Below are 20079 nucleotides of genomic sequence, written 5' to 3' on the forward strand. Positions count from 1 at the left end.
GAGACTGTAGGGGGCCTCTTTAACATAGGCAGGGAGCTGACTCCATAACACAGGAACTTGATAAGTGAAAGCTCTCCTTCCTATTTTGCTTTTAGACACTCTAGGAGCCAGCATTTTGAGAGCAGAATGCTCTGTTTGTATGACATGGTACTATAGCATCTTGCAAATACAATAGGGCCCTTTATGGCTTTATATGTCAGAACTTTAAATTTAATTCTAAACTCAACAGGAAACCAGTGAAGGGACTCCAACACTGGGGTGATGTGCTCTCTTCTCTTAGTTCCTGTTAAGAGCCTGGCTGCTGTATTTTGAACTAGCTGAAAGCTTTTTTATAGAGTTTTTAGGACACACAGCTAGTAGGGAATTACAGTAATCTAGCCTTGTTGTAACAAATGCATAGGTAAGTTTTTCAGTGTCTTTTTGAGATAAGACTTTTCTGATTTTGGTGGGATTATGCAGGTGGAAAAAGGCTGTTTTACAGGCTTGGTTTAAATGTGGTGTGAATGGGAGCTCTTGGTCAAATAAGACTCCAAGGTTCCTTACAGTAGAGCTGGAGGCTACACTGACACCCGTGTCACCCGTGTGACTACCTGGTCAAATAGAGTCTTGCGGTCCTCTGGGGCTGAGAACATTGACCTCTGTTTTATATCCTTGAGACATTATAGTGTTGGGATTGGTCAATAATGAACATCAGAATAATCTGCCCAAACCCCAACACAGTAGGTGGCGATAGTGCCATAGCTCGGTCAATACAACTCTTCAAACAGGGGCAGAAAAAGATGGGACCGTAAACAGGCGCATGCGCCGACAGTTCTCCAGTCCTCCGTGCCAACCGTGCCAAACCCGTGTGCCGCTGTATCCTTGCGCCTGAGTTTAAGGGGCCAAGCCAGCCGTGCTGTTCGCTATGGCCGAGGGGAGAGAGCCGCGCCTCTGTCTGAGACTGCTGTGTTTCCACGCTGTGAGGGAGCACTTCTGCGCGCTGGGCGCACACGCTGCCGCTGGTCAGTGCCACAGACGCATCACAACAAAGTCACATCACGGTTCACAGCAGCAAGCTGTCCTGGCCAGCGTTTTCATTATATACAAACGTCATTCATGCCACGATTTCAACATAAAGTGCCTTAAAGTGCATGCTTTACAGTTTTCACAATTTCTATTTAATTAATAAATGGGATTTGCAGTTTAATATTTAATGAATATTACCTAACACTGTCCCTAGATAATTGCATGCGCATGTCTAATTGGAATTTTACCAATTACATTATTGCTTTATTCTCGATTAGAAAAGCTTTTTACACAATGTAGGCTACAGGTTCAGTGAGAATGCGTTATTGAATATCTGTGCAGGTAGCCTACTGTTTAGCTCCATATACAGGTCACTCCTGTCTCCTGTCAGTCTGTGTGTCACTCCTGTGTCCTGTCAGTCTGTGTGTCACTTCTGTGTCCTGTCAGTCTGTGTGTCACTCCTGTGTCCTGTTGTGTCTCACCCCTGTGCGCTGTCTGTCTGTGTGTCACTCCTGTGTCCAGTCTGTCTGTGTGTCACTCCTGTGTCCAGTCTGTCTGTGTGTCACTCCTGTGTCCAGTCTGTCTGTGTGTCACTCCTGTGTCCAGTTTGTTTGTGTGTCACTCCTGTGCCCAGTTGTGTCTTACTCCTGTGTCCTGTCTGTCTGTGTCACTCCTGTGCACTGTCTGTCTGTGTGTCACTCCTGTGCGCTGTCTGTCTGTGTGTCACTCCTGTGTCCAGTCTGTCTGTGTGTCACTCTTGTGTCCATTCTGTCTGTGTGCCACTCCTGTGTCCAGTCTGTCTGTGTGTCACTCCTGTGTCCTGTCAGTCTGTGTGTCACTCCTGTGTCCAGTCTGTTTGTGTGTCACTCCTGTGCCCAGTTGTGTCTCACTCCTGTGTCCTGTCTGTCTGTGTCACTCCTGTGCACTGTCTGTCTGTGTGTCACTCCTGTGCGCTGTCTGTCTGTGTGTCACTCCTGTGTCCAGTCTGTCTGTGTGTCACTCTTGTGTCCATTCTGTCTGTGTGCCACTCCTGTGTCCAGTCTGTCTGTGTGTCACTCCTGTGTCCTGTCAGTCTGTGTGTCACTCCTGTGTCCTGTCAGTCTGTGTGTCACTCCTGTGTCCTGTCAGTCTGTGTGTCACTCCTGTGTCCTGTCTGTCTGTGTGTCACTCCTGTCTCCAGTCTGTCTGTGTGTCACTCCTGTGTCCAGTCTGTCTGTGTGTCACTCCTGTGTCCAGTCTGTCTGTGTGTCACTCCTGTGCCCAGTTGTGTCTCGCTCCTGTGTCCTGTCTGTCTGTGTGTCACTTCTGTGCACTGTCTGTCTGTGTCACTCCTGTGTGCTGTCTGTCTGTGTGTCACTTCTGTGTACTGTCTGTCTGTGTGTCACTCCTGTGTGCTGTCCGTCTGTGTGTCACTCCTGTGTCCAGTCTGTCTGTGTGTCACTCCTGTGTCCAGTCTGTCTGTGTGTCACTCCTGTGTCCAGTCTATCTGTGTGTCACTCCTGTGTCCAGTCTGTCTGTGTGCCACTCCTGTGTCCAGTCTGTCTGTGTCACTCCTGTGCCCAGTTGTGTCTCACTCCTGTGCCCAGTTGTGTCTCACTCCTGTGTCCTGTCTGTCTGTGTCACTCCTGTGCACTGTCTGTCTGTGTGTCACTCCTGTGCGCTGTCTGTCTGTGTGTCACTCCTGTGTCCAGTCTGTCTGTGTGTCACTCTTGTGTCCATTCTGTCTGTGTGCCACTCCTGTGTCCAGTCTGTCTGTGTGTCACTCCTGTGTCCTGTCAGTCTGTGTGTCACTCCTGTGTCCTGTTGTGTCTCACCCCTGTGCGCTGTCTGTCTGTGTGTCACTCCTGTCTCCAGTCTGTCTGTGTGTCACTCCTGTGTCCAGTCTGTCTGTGTGTCACTCCTGTGTCCAGTCTGTCTGTGTGTCACTCCTGTGCCCAGTTGTGTCTCGCTCCTGTGTCCTGTCTGTCTGTGTGTCACTCCTGTGTCCAGTCTGTCTGTGTGTCACTCCTGTGCCCAGTTGTGTCTCGCTCCTGTGTCCTGTCTGTCTGTGTGTCACTTCTGTGTACTGTCTGTCTGTGTGTCACTCCTGTGTGCTGTCTGTCTGTGTGTCACTCCTGTGTGCTGTCTGTCTGTGTGTCACTCCTGTGTCCAGTCTGTCTGTGTGTCACTCCTGTGTCCAGTCTGTCTGTGTGTCACTCCTGTGTCCAGTCTGTCTGTGTGCCACTCCTGTGTCCAGTCTGTCTGTGTCACTCCTGTGTCCAGTCTGTCTGTGTGTCACTCCTGTGTGGGTTTAAAAAGGTTTTTCTTTGTTACAGCAGATACACACAGGATAGGGCACAGGCCTACCCTGGCCACAGACTAGTAGTCTCCCGGTGTCCCAAGTCTCTCCATGCTCGGGGGACGTGAGATAATGAACTTTTATACCTGAGAACTGCCAAGACAACAAAGGCTTTCCTGGAGGATGGAGATGGATCCTTCACACATGTTAATGTCTTGTCTGGGTCTGACAGACTGACACAGATCAAATACTTTTAAAGACACAACATGAATATACTTTGATTTCCACCACATTTTCTCCCTTTTGATTATTCATTAATCATAGTTCATAAACAATCATTCTTACAAACAGAACATGCACAGAAATGTTAATTGTTGTGGATCTAATACATTAGTTTGTTGATTGAGATGAGGCAAATATAGCAGTTCATTTTTCAGGAGTATTGTTGCCTTCATTTCAGTTTGTCCATATGCAATATGATTTGTAGTTGCAAGATGAATACTGATGGTGGCAGTATTCAGTTACATCTTTCCCATCGCCTGTCTTCTGTCCCTTTGTCCTCCGTCTGACCACACATGGCTGTAATCTCCATCCACGCACAACTTGGTGTCTGGAGTTGTCCTTCAGACCATGTGTCGGTCTTCAGGGCTGTGGTTGGAGACACGAGGAACAGGTCGAGTTCTTTTGAGTCACATGAAAAGTCAATGACTTAACTTTTTTGAAGTTTTCCTCCAGTGACAGTTGTGAAACTGCACATTAACAACATTAAAACTGATGGTTTTAATGATGTAGGTCTGGTTCTGTCCAGAAGAAGACCATGTGTCCTCCTGCTCAAAAGGTTCTCTTGGTTCAGGAACAGGTGGAAAGTTATCTCCTGGCTTCAGACCATTCAGCTGTGGTGGTTGGTTCACTGTGGTTGTCTTTGTCTTAAAGATTGTAGTCAGGTTACGGGTCTTGTAGTTAATGGAAAACAGCCTCTAAAGGATAACATCTGTTTTCTTACAATCAATTTTTAACTAAAACAAATTTTGTAATATTTCCCCTTTGACACACGTGCACACTCACACCCGCACACACACCCCCCCCCCCCCCCCCCCACACACACACACATATATATATATATATATGGACTTTTCTGAGGACATGCATGTCATTAAAGTCACTGCAGTGATGAGGCAAAAACACAAAACAAATAAAACATATATATATATATATATATATATATATATATATATATATATATATATATATATATATATATATATACATAAAAAAAACAATTAAGTCTAGAAATTGAGTGGATCTGTTAAAACTGCATCCAGTCATTTTCTTGTTGATTGTTTACAAAGTCTCAAATGTTAAACACATATTTTCTGATAACGCATAATTTACACCATACAGTTTGACTGATCAGGTCCAAGGACACATAAACATACAGTTGACTTCTGGTGTCACACTCTTTACTTAACCATTTTCTTCCTTTTTTTTTTTCTTTTTTTTCAGTTTTTGTTGTTTTTTGTTTAAATTTTTTTCAGTTTTTTTTTTCTTTTTACAGTTTTTTTTTCTTCACACTTAACATTATGAGAGCATAGTGTTGACAGTATGTAAATTTACATTTGTCTGCATTTTATCATAATAACAACAACAACAAACTTTATTTATAAAGTGCTTTTCATACAAGAAAAATGTAACACAAAGTGCTTTACAGTGCATTAAAATCAGTCCCACCCACCAAACCCACCCAACCACCCCATAATAATACATAATATCTCCATTCTTTAGAGTTGATGGAGGTGCACTGCTGAACTTCTCTCATGAAAAAAGTTCAACCGTCCTTATGCTCAAGTACACAGGGACGCTCACCCTTTTGCCTTTTACCAGTTACTAACCCTAGATAGTTTCACCTAATGACTTCCACCCGTTTGACTGTTTACTAGCTAGTTACAACTAGAGGGGAACTTCGCCCATGACTGTTTGGTAGTTAACTGTAAGGACCCCTAAACCTCACTCTGGAGAATAAATTCAAGTAGGTTCCAGTACAAGATATTGTGTAAAGCAAAAAGTAGCACAACTAAACCCATGTCGCATTCACAGGACAGAAATTAACAGACTAGTATACATCCATGGAACCTACCTGGATGACTGAGGGATTACACAGATATGAGGCCACGTGGAAATATAAAAAAAGTACTAAAAATTAATGTTGAAAATCACATTATTTTTTTCAGATTCAATTGTCTAAATATGTTGTTTTGTATCAAGACAAGACTAGTCTGTCTGCCTGACTCTGAGCCTGTGTTCTTGTCCCGCTGGTGTAGTTCTCCCGTGCAACCTGTTAGAGGAGCTGCAGTTTCACCTTACTGTGTGTCAACTGGACAGTCTACAGCCAGCGCTCAACCGCAGAGGTACAACTGTCCTATATGCACGGCCACACACACACACACACACACACCCCTCCACTACCCCAAGCCTCACTTTGTACATCCAGCCCACTGAGAAATGAGGTCCAAAGAGGAGAAAAGTGAGAGAGGCAACATTTCTCAAAGGTCAATTCAGTGCCTTGACATTACCTTCAACACCCTTGCTCTTAATTGGCTTTTTGGCTTCACACTTGGATTTCCAAATATGATTCCTGGTTGCAGATTAGCCGCTATAACTGCTAGCCTTGCTGAGTTTCATTTGGTAGCAACCAAACTCTATGGGTGATGTCACACTCCCTTAGTCCACTTCTATCATACGGTCTATGTGTCTATGTCTGTGTGCAGGGGTGTCTACACTGAGCGGCTGGAAGGAGATCCTGAGGAACATGCGTGGACCATTTTGTGTAGGTGATGTCTCTAAAACAATGTCAGTGTGTAATCTTACACATCAACACTGGACCAGTTCTATACTCTCCATCGAGTGCTTGAGGGTTCATGGGAGTTTGCCCAACTAGTCATCATATATCCAGGGCCCTTTGCTTGGCCTTTGCCTTGGTTCCCTGCAGTAAGGGTCCGGTTTGGGGACCACAGGATCTCATCTCTGCTGTTTGCAGATGATATTGTCCTGATGCCAGAACCTGCAACATAACCTGCGGTTAGAGCCTAGTGTGAAGCAGTTGGGATGAAGATCATTACCCCCAAATCCGAGGCCATGATTCTCCACTGCAAAAAGGTAGCTGTCCCTCTCCGGGTGGGTGGAGAGTCCTTGCCTCAAGTGGAGGAGTTCAAGTATCTCGGGTCTTGTTCATGAGTGAGGGATGAGGATGGAGCGTGAGATTAACAGGCGGATCAGTGCAGTGTCTGCAGAGATGCGGTCACTGCATCAGACTATTGGGGTAAAGAAGGAGCAAAAAGGCAAAGCTCTTCATACCACTCAACCTACCCTCATCTATAGTCTTCAGTTTAGATCTCTGTTCTTACTCTCGGCATGAGCTTAGGGTAATGACTGAAAGGACCAGATGGTGGATGCAAGCGGTCGAAATGGGTTTCCTCTGCAGGGTGGCTGGGTTATTCCTTAGAGATAGGCTGAGGAGCTCAGTCACACAGGAGGAGCTTGAAGTAGAGCCATTGCTCCACCATGTGCAGAGGAGCCAGCTGAGGTGGCTCGGGGGTTTGTTCCGACTCCCCGAGGGAGGTGTTATGGACAGGTCCCACTAGGATACCCTGGGGAAGATCCTGGGGAAGACTCAGGACATGCTGGCAGGACTATACTCTGTATGTCTCTTGATTGGCCTAGGAACGGCTCGGGATCCCCACAAAAAAACGGAGGAAGTGTGTGGGCAAAGAGAAGTCCTGGCATCACTCCTTAGACTGCTGCCTCAGTCACCCAGCCCCAGATAAAGTGAAAGAGAATGGATGGCATCCAGGACTGTGTGTTAGTATAATGGTTTCACTGTGCCTCTATTGGATTGTAAAGTGTAGATCGATGCATGTCCATGTGTTGCAGGTGCTGGATGTCAGCAGTGAAGGAGAGGCTAAGCACCTGGTGATGAAAGGCCTGTTTTCCTCTGTCCTGTACGACTTTAAGAGCGACTTCATCAGCAAAAACCTATCCAATCTGAACACCTCCTGGTTTCTGGGTGCTGCGGCCCGGTGCCTACGACACTTTGTCTTACTAAACCTGGTGGAGCCACTGAGGAGGCTGATCGGGGAGCAGAGGACAGTGTTGGACCTGCTGGAGAGGAGCATCACCAGTGTGGGAGTGTCACATAGCCTGGACCCAGCCAAAGGTCTGTGTCATCCTGTGCTCGGACATGTGGTACACGACACAGTACAGACATCCTCAAAAGCCTATGTAATGCATATATAGGACCTTTTTTGATAGTGAAATGATTCCTAAGTGAGAGAATAGTTCGATTTGGCAGTAAAAATTAAATCATGACCTGATCCCTGTGAGTATCTGCTGCTTCAGGTCATATTCTTATGTTGTGATTCAGGTTTTTCTTTAATGGGGCCCTCTGTAATATTGAGGAAAATGATGTGGTGGTAGAGTATCTGCCCGTGGAACAGTAGATCACAGGTTTAAAACCCAGAGGAAACGGATGGTTCACTGCTGCTAGTCTAGAACAGGTCCGTGCGCCTGCTTACTACTAGCTAAACAGGTATCTTGGTCTTGGTGCTTTATTGTTCTTTTCCTATGTATTGTGTTATCTGTATATTGCTTTTTGTTTTTTTTTACTTTTATGTGAAGCACTTTGGTTAGCCTAAATTGTTTGCTAAATTGTTGTGCTTTATAAATAAACTTGAATTTAATTGAATTTAACTAATAACAGTGAAGTGTGAGATGGAATCCTCTCATTTCTGAATCCAAGTCACAGAAAACATCTACAAGCAATTCTAGAAAAATAACAAGGTGTTTGTTCTAATGGCATCACACTGCACACAGAGGATGCATTCCCTAAGAGCGACTGGAAACAAATGTTCTTGTTTTAGTTTGTCTAGAAGCATTGTTAAAGAGGGGGTATTTTACTATGGGGTATCATGTGCTAACACCACATATTTAGGTCACCATATTACCTGTTATTGTTTTAAAAATCCTATATTTGCCAAAAACAACGTATTGAGATGTTGTACAAGTTTGACTTTAGATTTTGACACTCTGTGTCACCCCTCACTTTGCTCTCTGCACTATTCCCCCTTCCCCCCAGTGCGCATCCCACTAATGAAACTACTGCACATCACATCAGGTCTGCGAAGCTGCTTTGTACAGTTTTATATCATGTTTTTGTATATTTATGGAGAATTGTGATATGGGAGCATGGATGATGTAGCATTGTGGGCTGACTATTGCACAGCATCTTACAGCTAACTGTAAGGAAGGTTTGAATATGGCCCAGGAGAGATCGCTAGATTACTCAGACATACATGGGTGACATATAAAACCTCTTCAGTCATGTTTTTGATGAGCAAACAACGTTATAACATGGTAGAAAGCTAAAAAAAAAGATTTGGCATAATACCCCCTCTTTAACCTTTAAGCTGAAAGGGAAATCAAGGTGTTCTGGTTTTGATTAGAACTCCTCAGTCACTATGTGTACATGTACAGGGAACTCAGAGTTTCCTAAACGACCAAATTCAATCATACATATAACCATATTTTTTATATTTTGTCAAAAATAGATAAGCATTTCATGTACACTGGGCATTTGATATTTAGACATGCTTAGAACTGCATTACTCAAGTTATTTTATTTTTATTTTTTTTCGCAGCACAAATGAACACACTGAAGCTACGGTAGCTTTTGCTTTCATTTTAAAGTAGCAAATGATGCCAATCCAAAATGAAGGAGTACATGTCCAAACTCATGTATAGTATTTTTTTTACCCCATGCAGTTGACTGCCTCTCCTAGTCAGTGCCTAATGTAAATCAAAGTGCACCATTACATGCTTTAGGTACCCAATACAAATCTGGGAGATGTGAACCATGACACTTCCATCTTAGTTCTTAGTAGTAATTTTAAAAAATTTAAATTGGACTCGCATAAGGGAGAGGGCACGCACATCCATTCTAAAACAAGCGTGCAGGATCCGAGCTGGCAATACAAACTTTGAAAATAAAAAATGGGCCTGCACAACTCCCATATGCTCCAAACCAATGTATTCCAATTTATTTTTCTCACCATTTCTCTTGTCTGATGAACGACTGCATCAGACCCTGGTGAGAGAAATAAATCATTTGGAACATATGTGATTTGTGCACACTCATTTCTTTTTTCAAGTTTTAAATTGGCCAGTTATCCAGTTTTCTGGCATGCATTTAAACTTAGTGAGTTCTAGTCACTAATATCTGCTTAAAATTATAATCATTTTTGAAGCAGTCCTATCATGCAAAATCGACTTTTCAGAGCTTTTACCAATGTTATTATTAAGTTGTATATATTTTCTTAATCAGTGATACGTGTAGGATCTGGTAGGATTTTTTTTTCCATTTTGATACAAATGAAAAAAAATCCCCAGCTCACTAGAGTGATCTGCAGCTATCCATCGGTTGTGCTGACTCTTAATTGTGATCACATTTACATCGATGTCGGCTCCTATTGGGCACAGTGGTTTTCTAATGCGAAATTCTGTGGACTTGTTTTTTTTATTAAATTGTTTTAGATCAATATTGCGATTTAATTATATAGTAGACACAAGCACAATATGTTTTCTTTAATACATCTGTGTTGTAATTGTTTCCTGTTGTGCCCCTAATAATCTTAATAATCAAAATCTTTGTGTTATTAAAGCGGAGAACCAGCTGGCTCTGCTGGTGCTCCACAGGCTGTTGGACCATGGCCAGTGCAGGAGAGTGGTGCTCCAGGCTCGCTGCCCCCTCACACTCGCATGGATACTGCACGGACGCAGCTCCCAGGTTCAGCACATGCCTGAGGGGAAGACCCAAGTATCTGCCCTGTGCTCGGGACCATGGAGTTGCAGCAACAAAGACCACGGCCCTGCCCGCAAACGACCCAAACTGGACCACAGGGAGGAGGAGAGGGGAGGGGTACTGGAGCGCAAGGAGGACCAGGGGGGAGGACTGAACTGTGGGGAGGACCAGAGAGCAGGTCTGGACCGCAGGGAGGGGGGAGGGCAACTGTGTCACAAGAAACACCAACTGACTCATAGAAAGGGTTGGGAAGTGAGTGAGGGTGTGAGCGCCAGAGCGGGTGAGGATGGGGGTGAGAGTATTAGTGATAGACTGGGTGACTGTGTGGGTGGGTGTGTGGGTGACAGAGACAGTGGGGCTGGGGGTGGCAAAGAGAGTTGGAGAGAGGGTGTTGGTGATAAACTGGGTGGCAGCGTGTCACCTGAGGCATGTCCACATGGTCACATTGAGAGCCTAGAATTGAGGCAGTGCCAGGTGGACTGTCTGGGAGTATTGCTCCGTGCGCTGCCCTTCTGGAGCTGCCTGAAGTCCCTCACTTTGCACAGCTATGGTAAGTGAACGGTAGGGTGTCATAATGGTTAGTACTTGTGTATCTAATCAAAAGTCTTTAATTGTTCTCTATATGCGCAGCCTCGTTCACAAAGTCTTCTGTTGTGGAGCTGAGCCGTGCCTTACAGGAGCAGAGCAAGGCCACAGAGGGAGGTGTGACCCAGCTCAGTATCAGCACTCTCCCTTGCACGTCTTTGCTGGAGCGGCTGCTGGAGGCCTGCCCCCAGTTGCTATCTTTTTCTGCGGAGGTCCACAGCATTGCGGGGCCCTCTAGAGTCTGGAGTCTGCCCTTGTCACCGAACCACCGCCGTGAGTTGTAATGGCTCAGCTCTGTAACTGACAGAGGCTTTGTTTTGTGGTTAAAGTGGTGCTGCTTGTGCTGCAGAGTTCTCCCTGCAGAAGCTGAGTGTGAACCTAAACCAGCAGCCCTCAGCCTGGCTGCTGCTGCCCTCTCTGCTCCAGCGCTGTCCCCGGCTTTGCTCGCTGCACCTGTGTGGACTCAGGCTGCAGACTGGAGCCTCCTATGGCCAGCTCCTAACCACTCTGGCAGGTACATGCAGACAGGGTTCGAAGAGTTAACCTGGACATGCACAGGTCCCAGCAGCTGGTCCCTTTAAATGTTATTATCATGCCCCATGTACAGTGAGGCAAATAAGTATTTGAACACCCTGTGATTTTGCAAGTTCTCCCACTTAGAAATCATAGAGGGGTCTGAAATTTTCATCTTAGGTGCACGTCCACTGTGAGAGACATAATCTAAAAAAATCTGGAAATCACATTGTATGATTTTTAAAATAATTTATTTGTATGTTACTGCTGCAAGTAAGTATTTGAACACCTGTCTATCAGCTAGAATTCTGACCCTCAAAGACCTGTTAGTCCACCTTTAAAAAGTCCACCTCCACTCCACTTTTTATCCTAAATTAGAAGCACCTGTTTGAGGTCGTTAGCTGCATAAAGACACCTGTCTACCCCATACAATCAGTAAGACTCTACTAACATGGCCAAGACCAAAGAACTGTCAAAATGCACAAGAGACAAAATTGTAGACCTCCACAAGGCTGGAAAAGGCTACGGGGCAATTGCCAAGTAGCTTGGTGAAAAAAGATCCATTGTTGGAGCAATTATTAGAAAATGGAAGAAGCTAAACATGACTGTCAATCTCCCTCGGACTGGGGCTCCATGCAAGATCTCACCTCGTGGGGTCTCAGTGATCCTAAGAAAGGTGAGGAATCAATGCAGAACTGCACAGGAGGAGCTGGTCAATGACCTGAAAAGAGCTGAGACCACCGTTTCCAAGGTTACTGTTAGTAATATACTAAGACGTCATGGTTTAAAATCATGCATGACACAGAAGTTTCCCCTGCTTAAACCAGCACATGTCCAGGCCCGTCTTAAATTTGCCAATGACCATTTGGATGATCCAGAGGAGTCATGCGAGAAAGTCATGTGGTCAGATGAGACCAAAATAGAACTTTGTGGTCTTAATTCCACTCGCCGTGTTTGGAGGAAGAAGAATGATGAGTACCATCTAAAGAACACCATCCCTACTGTGAAGCATGAGGGTGGAAACATCATGCTTTGGGGTTGTTTTTCTGCACATGGGACAGAACGACTGCACTGTATTAAGGAGAGGATGACCGGGGCCATGTATTGCGAGATTTTGGGGAACAACCTCCTTCCCTCAGTTAGAGCATTGAAGATGGGTCGTGGCTGGGTCTTCCAACATGACAATGACCCGAAGCACACAGCCAGGATAGCCAAGGAGCGGCTACATAAGAAGCATATGAAGGTTCTGGAGTGGCCTAGCCAAACTCAATAGAAAATCTTTGGCGCGAGCTCAAACTCTGTGTTTCTCAGCGACAGCCCAGAAACCTGACTGATCTAGAGAAAATCTGTGTGGAGGAGTGGGCCAAAATCCCTCCTGCAGTGTGTGCAAACCTGGTGAAAAATTACAGGAAACGTTTGACGTCTGTAATTGCAAACAAAGGCTACTGTATCAAATATTAACATTGATTTTCTCAGGTTTTCAAATACTTATTTGCAGCAGTAACATTCAAAGAAATTATTTTTAAAAATCATACAATGTGATTTCTAGATTTTTTTTAGATTATGTCTCTCACAGTGGACATGCTCCTAAGATCAAAATTTCAGACTCCTCCATGATTTCTAAGTGGGAGAACTTGCAAAATCACAGGGTGTTCAAATACTTATTTGCCTCACTGTGTATGAGGGGTATATTAGGGGTATATTTACTAAGCGATTTAAAGACGCAGTGCAGACTTTGCAAAATGGGGCATTTTGGCCAAAATGCTCAAAAAAGAAAAAGAAAACGCAGATGAAGTTGTTTAGCGGGTACTGTTTAATTTATGAAGATGACGAGAGCAAAAACTTTGAGGAAATTTAACACATTGGAAAGACAGGCATGTCTGCAGAGGGTAGGCATTTCCAGTTTCTGCACCAAAGTGTTCGAGTCTACACTTACTAATTCACAAAGTTAAATAGCATAATAATTGCGTTGTCTTGAAGGCAGCCCCTGTATTTCACAAAAGAGGCAAGCATCCCAGCAGCTGTTCTGTTCATCAAACTGAGTCCACACAGGGTATGGGAGGAGGCGCCCCTTTTGTGGGTTGCAGATCACTGATATTATTATATATTGAATTGCAGTAGGAATAAGAGGTGCACATGCCCACAAATAGCACATGCGATTTTTCAGTTTGCACTCGTAATTTAGTACTTGGCTTAGTAAATATGACCCTTAGTGCAGATGATGACAGTGATGGCTGTGTCATGTGACTGTCCTAGAGTGCTGTAGGTGCCTGCGTAGCCTGTCCCTGGAGGATGTGAACCTGTCCGACTGTTTAGAGCATGTCCTTCTGCTACTCAGATGCTGTCAACTCCACGGTAAACCATCTGCTTTGCTTTGTTATGTTCTGTTCTAAAATGGCATTTGTGCATGCTGAATGAAAATGGTTAAACATTGCCACTACATGTTATTTTATTAATTTGGAATGATGCACATAAAACGTATTGTGTAAACACAATACTAAATATATTTCAAATAGTACTTTTATCACATTCTACTTTTTACATGTAATTGACTAATACTGTAATATTTGAAAATGTACCCAATTTTTTGGCCACTCAACACACAAGCTACCACATTAAGAAAGTATTTGTTCATATTTTGATATGGAACTTGCAGGTCATCATTAATTTGTGCTCCTGCCTCATCTCTAAATCTGACCTTGTTTCCCAGAGCTGTGCCTGAAGGACTGTCGGCTGTTGGAGAAATGGAATGACAAAGAGGACAGTTTACAGCAGCTGACCTCTACTTTGGCTGCCCACAAGACTCTGCAGTCTCTGAGCCTGGCACACAACCGTATCGGTAACACACTGACCACAATCACATCATAACCACATCATAAGTACATTTGTAACACTGCACACAACCACGTCACAACCACGTCACAACCACATCCCAACCACATCTGTACCACTGCACACAACCACATCACAACCACATCTGTAATGCTGCACATAACTACATCTGTACCATATCACAACCACATCTGTAACAATGCACACAACTACACCACAACCACATCTGTACCACTGCACAACCACATCTGTACCACTGCACAAAACCACATCACAACCACATCACAACCACATCACAACCACATCACAATCACACATGTAACACTGCACTCAACCACACCTGCATCACTGCACTCAACCACATCTGCGACACTGCACACAACTACATCTGTAACACTGCACACAAGCACATCACCACCAGACATGTAACAGTGCATGCGACCACATCACAACTACATTTGTAACACTGCACACAACCACATCAGAACCATATCGCAGCCATACTTGCAACACTGCACACAACCACATCACAACCACATCTGTAACACTGGTCACAACCACATCTGCAATACTGCACACAACTACATCTGCAACAATCCACACAACCACATCACAACCACATCTGCAACACTGCCCACAACTACATCTGCAACACTGTACAAAACCACTTCACAACCACACATGTAACACTGCATGCAACCACATCACAACTACAGTATTGTTCAAAATAATAGCAGTACAATGTGACTAACCAGAATAATCCAGGTTTTTAGTATATTTTTATACCTTTATATCTTTATTGCTACATGGCAAACAAGTTATCAGTAGGTGCAAGTGCAAGACAATGACCCCAAACACACAAGTAAACGAACAAAGTCTTGGTTCCAAACCAGCAAAATTAATGTTATGGAGTGGCTAGCCCAATCCCTGGACCTTAATCCAATCGAGAACTTGTGGGGTGATGTGAAAAATGTTGTTTATGAAGCAAAACCAAGAAATGTAAATTAATTGTGGAATGTTGTTAAAGAACCATGCAGTGGAATAACAGCTGAAAGGTGCCACAAGTTGGTTGACTCCATGCCACACAGATGTGAAGCAGTTATTTAAAACTGTGGTCATACAACTAAATATTAGTTTAGTGATTCACAGGATTGCTAAATCCTACAAACAAAAATGTTTCTACAAAATAATTTTGAGTTTGTACAGTCAACAACAGACATTGGTATTTTTTTTAAACACACCCCTTTCAACTAGTTGCCCAATTGCACAGCCTTAAAAGTATGCATATCATCAATGTTGGGTCTTGTTTGTTTTCTGAGAATCTACTGCACCTACTGGTAACTTGTTTGCCATGTAGAAATAAAAATATATATATTAAAAACCTGGATTATTCTGGTTATTCATGTTGTACTACTATTATTTTGACTAACACTGCACATCACAACCACATTTGTAACACTGCACATAATCACATCTGCAATACTGCACACAACCACATCACAACTACATCTATAGCATTGCACACAACCACATCACTTTACCCTGTGTCTCTGTGTCCACAGCCAGGCATGTCCCAGTGCTGGCGCAGCTCTTCTCTGCCCCTGACAGTGCTCTGCAAAGACTGGACTTAAGGTATCACTCCTCCTGCTCTTCACTCTAACTGTGTATGATAGCATAGAGCTGTATCAGTAGTTGTGTGTGTGTGTGTGTGTGTGGGGGGGGGGGGGGGGGGGGGGGGGTGTTTATTTCTAGAGTAGACAGCAGAAGCAGATTTCACATCACTGCCACTCAAACAGCTTTTACCACTCCAAATGATGGAGTAGAGCAGATAAACTTTCCTGACAGACAAAAAGACATTTTTACTTAACAGTTTAACTATATATTACTACTATTACTCAGATCTAAACTCATGGCATAATGATGATGTCATCATCTCTGTCAGTTGCTGGCCCTTGGGCAATTTGCAGATCGGTAACTCTGCAGCTCTAGACTGGACAAAGATGTGTGGGCATCCCTGTTCAAACTGCAGGTTGGAAGAGGAGGATGGATGAAAAAAGTGTTGATGTGCATGAGGGCTGTAAAAAGTATTGAAAATCAGTTATGAATCAGTACTAAAACTAGTATTGAAACAAGATACTAATTTTAGCAAGTATTGATACTAAAAATATACGATACATACTCATACTCACAGGACAGAAATGAACCTTTCCTGAATATCTGTAGAATGATCTTGTATCAGAACAAGTATAAGACCACACAGACTAGTATACACCCATGGACCACTATGGAACCTCCCTGGATGACTGAGGGATTACACAAATATAAACCCACATGGTAAATGAATGGCAATGGTAATAAAATAAAAAGACTAAGTACAGAGCAGTGGACATAGGCTGGTGGCGGTGAAAATTGATTGATCGGGGATTGATCGGCAATATGGTGTCTTGAAAATAAGCGATTAAAGATTGCTGAAACATGCACAATTCAACGCAAAAACAACTTTGAGACAGTAAGTGAGAAGGGAAACAACTAACATGGATTAAAAGCTCTGAAAAGTTGAATTTGCGTAGTAGGTCTGCATTAAATTATCATTGTGGTATCGGAAATGGTATTGAGCATTGAATCTATTCTTGGGTATCAAAATCAACCTTGAAATTTTAGTATTGTGCCAACACTAAGTGCAGCCAGTGCACTGTCAGACTTTGTAACTGTGGATCATTTGACATTGTGTGCAGTTCTAACTTCATCCAGCCAGAGGAGCTGTTGGAGTTCTCTAAGCGGCTCAGGGCTCTCAGGCCGGGGCGCAGAATCACCTTGGACCTCCGGAGGAACCCAGGGGACCGGGACCCTCACACATGGAGCGTAGCTGTCAGCAGTCTTGCTCTCTGCTGCCATCTGCTGCTGGAGGGCTGGAAGTCCACAGACAGCATGGTGGACCACATCAGTAACATGTGACCTCCAGCTCTGTGCAGACCCTGGTACAGGACATCAATATTCATTGAATCAAATTCAGACTGGAATTATGTCATTGTATACAGGAAACAAGAGTTCAACAATCTGAACTTTTTTTTGTAATAAACCTTTCAAAAACAGTAACTTGTCGTCTTCCCTTTTTGTGGTATTTAGCAAAATCAGATGTTTACAGACATTTCATTAGTATTTGGTACAATTGCCTTTTAACTGTATGACTTGGGTCAGATGTTTTGGAAGTTCTTCCACAAGCTTCTCAGAATAGCAGGAATTTTAGCCCATTCTTCCTGATAAAACTGATGCCACTTGACTTAGCTTGACTTTGTTATCCTTAAGCTTTGTAACCAGTTTGGCAGTATGTCTCAGGTCATTGTCCATTTGGAAGATCCATTTGCTCCCAAACTTTAACTTCCTGTTTGTTCTTTGTTGATGATGCTATCTATTTTGTGAAGTGCACCAGTCCCTCCTGCAGCAAAACAACCCCACAACATGATGCTGCCACCCTGGTATTAGTTGGGATGGTGTTCTCAGGCTTGTAAGTTTCGCCCTTTTTCCTCCAAATGTTACAATGTTCATTATGGCCAAACATGTTCTGTGGTCTGACAAAACTATTACCATTTGCAAACTGTAATTGTGACCTTTTATTCCATGTTGGTACAGTACTCGTTTCAGCCAGCATCTTCACAAGGTCCGTTGCTTTTGTTCTTGATATGTGCATTTTGGACCAAAGCATGTTCATCACCTAATTCTTCGAACCCATGAAAGTGGCACCTTCAGGCATCTGGAAAGTGCACCCAAGGATTCACCAGACTTGTTTAAGTCCACAATTCTCTTTCTAATATCTTGGCTGATTTCTTTTGACTTTCCAGTGATGTTACAGAAAGAAGATAGTTAAAAGTCATAGTAATCTCACTGTAAACTTTTGACTTGGAAGAAAGAAATTGAATAAACAAATCCTTCTCTCATTATTCTGGCATTTAGCAAATAGAAATAATTTTGATCATCCCAACCGATCTAAAACAGGAAAGGTTTAGTCTGATTTCATGTCATTTGTGTCTTTTTATATAGTGTGTGTAAACTTGTAGTTTCAACTGTATGTACTTGTTGTTGAGGATAATTCTAGCCATGTAATTGTAATTAGTTACATTTAAAATCATATTTTAAGTTCTTAGTACAGCACAAGTCCCAATTCTCTTGAGCCATGGTTGTCTCATTACTGTATCTACTCGTTTCTATACCGACACACATAACGGTGCTGCATTGCCTGCTGTGATTGGCCAGAGCTAAGAGGAGATGACTTTAGTTTAAAAAAAAAGACTGAATTCAGCTTAAAACTGTTTAATTTAGCATATATGATACTGATCTAAAATGCTAAAGTAACTAGTACTCTTGAGTAATATTTTTCATGTGTACTTTTTGCTTTTACTCAAATTCAATTTTGGCAGCAATACTTGTAATTGAATATATTTTAGCCATGTAAGCACAATCGATCTGGGGCTCCACGCAAGATCTCACCCTGTGAGGTCAAAATGATCACAAGAACGGTGAACAAAAATCCTTGAACCACACGGGGGCACCTAGTGAATGACCTGCAGAGAGCTGGGACCAAAGTAACAAAGGTTACCATCAGTAACACTACGCCACCAGGAACTCAAATCCTACAGTGCCAGATGTGTCCCCCTGCTTAAGCCAGTACATGTCAGGCCTGTCTGAAGTTTGCTAGAGAGCATTTGGATGATCCAGAAGAGGATTGTTAGAATGTCATATGGTCAGATGAAACCAAAATAGAACTTTTTTTTTTTTTTAAAGTTCATGTTGTCCAGTGAAAGCCCCAAAACATCACTGCTCTAGAGGAGATCTGCAGGAGGAATGGGCCAAACTACCAGCAACAGTGTGTGAAAACCTTGTAGAGACTTACAGAAAACATTTGACCTCTGTCATTGCCAACAAAGGGTATACAACAAAGTATTGAGATGAACTTATTTTCCACCATAATTTGCAAATAAATTCTTTAAAAATCAGACAATGTGATTTTCTGGATTTTTTTTTCTCATTTTGTCTCTCATAGTTGAAGTGTACCTATGATGAAAATTACAGACCTCTCTCATCTTTTTAAGTGGGAGAACTTGCACAATTGGTGGCTGAATAAATACTTTTTTGCCCCACTATATGTGTATATATAAATATAAATTTTATGTGTGTGTGTGTGGGGGGGGGGGGGGGGGGGGGGGGGTGTAAGTGTGTGTGTGTTAAAAAATTGAATGGATATAAGAATGTTAAGGCTGAACCGAGTTGTGTTATATTGAACGGTTCGTTAAATGCAAAACAAGGATGAATGAAATATACAGAACATAATAATATATTGCAATGTAACATCACATCTTACATCCATAGGCTGTATAAATAGGCTCACATCTCATTGGAATAGACTAGCCCCCTCTGCACGGTAGCGGACATCTGCGAGTCCCGTGCCCAGTTTGGGAAACACTGGGTTAATCGGCTGCGCAATGTGGTTTAGAAAACTAGCACTAAAGCGAGCAGTTTGTTTCCGGTCCATACGTGGTTTTAAAGTTTCCACAGGCCTATTTGATATCTATATCTATCGATCGATCGATCGATCGATCGATAGATATAGATATATTCACACACACATTCATACACCAGTGTACACAGACACTAAGGGCGAGGTGGGTTAAGTGTCCTGCCCAAGGACACAACGACAGCATTCATCTGTGTGAGTTAGAATCGCACCGCCAACCTGTGGATCAGCGGATCCGACCGCTCAACTGATGATGTTTATGTCGATATATTTATTTATACACACACACACACACACACACACACACGCACCCCACCCCCCCCACCCACCCACCCCCACCCCACACACACACACCTCCACACGCACACACACACACCCACACACACCCCACACACACACACACACACACACACACACACACACACACACACACACACAGTGGGCAAGCCTGGCTCTTATTGTGAAGGTCCAGGCGGATGCAGCTCATCCAGGCCCCGGTCTCTTGGT

The 20079-nt window shown here is 43.4% G+C and overlaps 1 protein-coding gene across 1 annotated transcript; it reads left to right on the forward strand.

Annotated features, from left to right (window-relative positions):
* Positions 1-810: 810 nt before the first annotated feature.
* Positions 811-17110, forward strand: lrrc41 (leucine rich repeat containing 41). The gene is made up of 11 exons (XM_033965215.2): positions 811-1001; positions 5602-5688; positions 6049-6107; positions 7211-7493; positions 9994-10683; positions 10764-10991; positions 11068-11232; positions 13488-13586; positions 13942-14070; positions 15626-15695; positions 16799-17110. The coding sequence occupies exons 1-11, from the start codon at positions 905-907 to the stop codon at positions 17016-17018; spliced, it is 2127 nt and encodes a 708-aa protein (XP_033821106.2). The 5' UTR covers positions 811-904; the 3' UTR covers positions 17019-17110.
* The last annotated feature ends 2969 nt before the right edge of the window (positions 17111-20079 follow it).

Source organism: Periophthalmus magnuspinnatus, chromosome 4, assembly GCF_009829125.3.
Source record: "Periophthalmus magnuspinnatus isolate fPerMag1 chromosome 4, fPerMag1.2.pri, whole genome shotgun sequence".
Lineage (NCBI taxonomy): Eukaryota > Metazoa > Chordata > Actinopteri > Gobiiformes > Gobiidae > Periophthalmus > Periophthalmus magnuspinnatus.